This window comes from Alligator sinensis, unplaced genomic scaffold, assembly GCF_000455745.1.
Source record: "Alligator sinensis unplaced genomic scaffold, ASM45574v1 scaffold800_1, whole genome shotgun sequence".
NCBI lineage: Eukaryota > Metazoa > Chordata > Crocodylia > Alligatoridae > Alligator > Alligator sinensis.
Window position 1 is genome coordinate 818258 of NW_005842655.1, and position 4560 is coordinate 822817.

General features: G+C 44.1%; 1 protein-coding gene across 1 annotated transcript in view; it reads right to left on the bottom strand.

The window, feature by feature from the left end:
• Positions 1–4560, bottom strand: part of HNRNPR (heterogeneous nuclear ribonucleoprotein R) — a 30997-nt gene that overhangs the window by 3021 nt on the left and 23416 nt on the right. Inside the window, exons 7-8 of the mRNA XM_006033709.3 lie at positions 3488–3693; positions 2367–2516 (exon numbers count right to left, since the gene is read on the bottom strand). Coding sequence (XP_006033771.1) covers positions 2367–2516; positions 3488–3693 — 356 coding nt within the window. The remainder of the gene's footprint in view (positions 1–2366; positions 2517–3487; positions 3694–4560) is intronic.

The window sequence follows — 4560 nt, forward strand, 5'->3', positions numbered from 1 at the left end:
TTCCATCCCCCCTCCCTTTCCACCACAACAGACTTACCAGCTGCATGCAGCTGGTGAGAGCTGCCAGGCTGTGCTCCTTGCCACCTACGTGCTGCACCATAGCTGTGCACATTCATGGGCATTTGTCAGACATATTATCAGCCATATCAGGCCTGTTTCCAATGCAGTCCATTTTCTTCATATCGGTGCCAATCTGATCTTGGACGGATGCATGGATGCACCTTTAGTATTTAGTTTGGGTTTTGATGGTGAATTTCAATAATGTCTATGTCTACACACTGAAGGACGAAACTATCAAATACATTTCAACAAGGAGAAGTAGGAGTTCACGGGGGAAGTAATAAAAGTTCATGGGTCACTAAAATGGTACACATAAGGGGATCAAATTAAGATCCTAAGTTAAAACATAAGAAAAAGTTGCACCTAGGGCATGGACAGATATAGTATTTGAAGCACTTCAATGACTAAATTTCTCCAAGTGTGCAGAAGTACTAGACCAATGATGTGCTTCAAACAGCCATTCTGCTTTGAAAATGACCACAGAAAAAACAGGAATAGCTGTGAAAGGCTGTGTCATATTTGTGCCCTACAGCAAAAGGCAACAGAAGGTTGGTGAGTCCTCCCACATCCCAGTGCTCTGCTGTCTACCTCATCTTCCCTCATGCCTCAAGGCTCTACCTCTGTGACTCCAGCTGAACTCCAAGGTTTCTGGGATCACAGAACGTGTGTGATACATTTACTATTTACTGCCAGACACAAAAGAACACCAAGCCCATATTCTGGCAGCTACTTACCTTGAGGACTATACTCCACTGTAATATAAGTATCAAGGATTTTTTGCAGCTTGTTACCAGGGGGCTGTGCCCACAGGTCACATCCCCACGAGCTGGAATGTGCATTCCACAGGGACAACTAGCAGCGGCACATATTTGTGTCACTGCTAGTTATTCCTAGGGAATGCCCCTGCATGCACACACTGGTGTGCAGCAAGTTGCCCCAGGTGGTTTAGGAGAAGCTGGGGCCAGCATCTGGGCTGGCCCCAGCAGCCTTACCCGAGGTCCTAGGGGCTGCCTGGGGCTACAGCAACAGCATTCTGGGTGTGTGGAGCCTGGCCAGCCAGGCTTCGGTTTCGGGCAGCTCATGTTGCTGTCACGTGTGCTGCCCCGCTTTTTCTGGTGTCGGGTTTTTTTGATCTCCTGATGTCAAAAATCCTCCTGCTCTGCAAACTACCAGCAAGGTGAAGGCTTGCATGTGCAGCATACGTAGTTTGTGATGCCAGAGAGGCCTGCAATGCCACAAACCGCACATTCCCACCTGTGGGGATGAACCCACAGTGTCCGTGCCATCTTTTGCTATACCTACAAAGCAATTTACCCTCTGGAGGCAGACAGAGATAATCACTTCCTTGCTATGTGGAGCAACAAGGACACTTAGTACTCACTCTAAGCAAGCCATTGCAACTAGCGCACTTCCTCCAATCTGGCACCCATGGTCAAGACCAAAGTGCTGAAGGTACAGTATAAGGCCTGAGGCACCAATTGGGTCTTGGAAAGTGAGAGTGACTAGCATCTAAGAGGAGTAGTCACAGACTGACACGGGTAGAACAGAATTCCTCTCTTCTGTTTAAGAGGGCCAATCTGGAGGCTTACCACCCATCTGCAAGCAAGAGCTTCAAAGACACTGATATCAACCAACCTATCCCATCTCAGCAGACTGACCACATACCAGTATGGGCCATCAACTCCATACCAGACAATCCTGCCAACTCTCCTCCAACCACTACCAAAGAACATCTCCCAACAGCCACTCACAAAAAAAGCAGCATACCAGCCCTCTGATAAGTTTCAACACTCCAGCATGGTAACTGTCCCAGCAACTTTCCAACCCCACTCCCTCCCCACCAAGAAACCCTGTATCATAAGGCTGCCTATAGAAATCATGGCCTACACTGTCACTGTGGGGAGGGGCAGAGCAGGTGGGGCATGTTCAAAGTGAAAGAGAAAAAGTGAGAGAGACACTCAGCCCAGCCAACAAAACTAACTTACAAATGGATCTTAGGTGTGACTAACAGTAAAAGTCAGGAAGCTGCAATAAACACCTATGAACAATCCAATAATACTGAATTGGTAAAAGCAAGACCTATAGCTGATGACCTCCGGACAATTCACTGGAGTTTTCCTGTGACAGCAGGGTGGTTACACAAGTCCTACAATTATAACTCTGTGATTGCAGCAAAGCTACTTTGAGAAGCTGAGACAAAAAAGTTTCATAGCAAGCTCTTCCTGTACATTTAGTATGAAAGGTTACAGTTAATATTTAGTCCACCGACTGTTTAGTTTGCCAAAAGGTAATAAAACAAAGCCTACCTTTACTGCTGCACCTCTATCCTCAAAGTGGACAAAAGCATAATCCTTCAATTTCTTCACTCTTTCTAGCTTTCCAAATTCTGAAAAGGATTTCTCCAGGATTTCTTCTGTCACTGTAGTGGCCAAGTTCCTTACAAATAAGACTTTCACCTAAGGACATAAGTGTGAGACAAAGTTGAAAAGTTAATGGTTTTTAAAAAGAAGGTATTAAGTGAACAAGTAGCAGCCAACTTCTATTAAACAAAACAACATTGTTCTGCTGTACTCTATTTCCCACAAAAAAATTCTGGTGAAGTCTTAAACTCCAGTGTTTAGTTTCAAAGAATGTAGTTGTGTGAACATTTGCATGGCAGTCTCCCCATTTTCTTTTGTTGTTCCCAGAGAGCCAACCAATGGCATTTAACAATGTCAAGTTCCTTTTACTAGGAACTCCCATGATCCATATTCCAGGAACAGATTTTCTGGTTTTGCACTGGTGTTATTTATTTTTGCAATAAGCTGGTGAAAAGAAAACAGAAACTTGTCACTCCTAAATGAGAATTCCTAATGGACAAAATTGGGAGAGACCGCTTTTATGCTTGTTCTCTATTTACTGTCTAGAAGGGAGTAACAAGGTGCAATTCTCAGAGAAAATGGATGCCTCACTGTACCCAAAGAAAACTATATTCAGAAAATCTAGCCTTCCACCCAAAAAACTCCAGCATTGTTTCTTAGTCAATGAAACAAGAATACAGAATTCCTGTGCATTATATTCCTAGGAAGAGAGTTATGCATGGATATAATTTTCATTAGGGTACTGGACCCTGGAAGAAACAAAACAGCATGAGATGGACTTGTGGTTCAATCCAATAGGACAGTCTTACACAGCCTGTTCTGCTATGCTAGATACGCAGGTAAACAAGTTCCAGAGCTAGTTTTCCAATTCTTAAGCCATAGGGAGCTGGAGTGCTAGGTAAGAGGGCGCACACAACCAGGGGACAAATAACTGCGTTCTGTTTTTCACAGCCCCCTCTAGCAAACTAAAAAAGGGACAAAAAAGGACCACTAATTCTACTGCCAACAAGTTGTAAAGTTCTCCCTGAATTCACGGCAACTTTTAGTATAATCCCTATTTATATTACCTTTGCCATGACTTCTGGATCAGGTTCCTCTACTGGGTCAGCCCATTCCACTGTCACAACATTTCCCCAGACTTTTACTTTCCCACTCATCAGCCGACGTCGAGCTTGTGCGGCTGACTTGTGATCTTCGTATTCCAGGAAGCAGAATCCCCGATTTTTCTTTTTATCATCCGGCTGATGATACAGAATTACATCCACCAAACCCTCTGAAAACACACATACCTTTAGTGAGAAACTAGCAGTGAAAAAGTTCTCTTTAAAAATAACAGGGCATGTTTAATGTGCTTCCATCAATACTCTGTAGAAAGCACAGGTGATCTGAAAGTCAAAGTTCTAACTTATGCACACTAATCACGCACTCAATTCAACCACAAAAAACAATAGTCTGAAATTGGGGATTTGTGGTACCAATTTATTGAGGAATTTCAACGTGGAGACCACACACCAGACCTCTGAACTATTTAAACAGGAAACCAGGAAATAGGAATAACAGGTTCCTTACTTCCCTGCAAAGACTAATGTTTGCCAAGTACCTGTGGATGTTCAGCGCTGCAACAGACAGTTCCATTATCCCCTGATTTATCACACAAACTGCATGATGCTGGCTCCTCACAAGCTGGCATGTTCAGAGGATGTGCAATGCTGGGCTGCATGTGCAATCCCTGGATGCCTACATATGCCACATGTGCAAAATACTCAAGAAGTTATAAAATGCCAAACCAGCCACATAGATGACCTACATTTACTACAAAGCATGTGTGTGGCTGGTTTGTATCACATTATTTTGAACATGTGATGTACACAGGTATCCAGGAGCATCATGTGCAGCCCAGCACTGCACACTTTTGAACATGCAAGTCTGCTGGGAACCAGCAAAAAAAAAAAAATCAAAGGACAGTATGTGAGTCTGGGCTGCAAATCCACTGTTTTAGAAGTGGCCAGGGCACCATGAGCCTGACACTGGAAAAGTTCTATGCAGTGACAGACTCATGGAGCCCTGGACATTTAAAAAGCAGGTATGAAGCTGGGCTCCCCAGTGTCAGGCTCGCAGTGCCTTGGGAACTTAAAGCAGG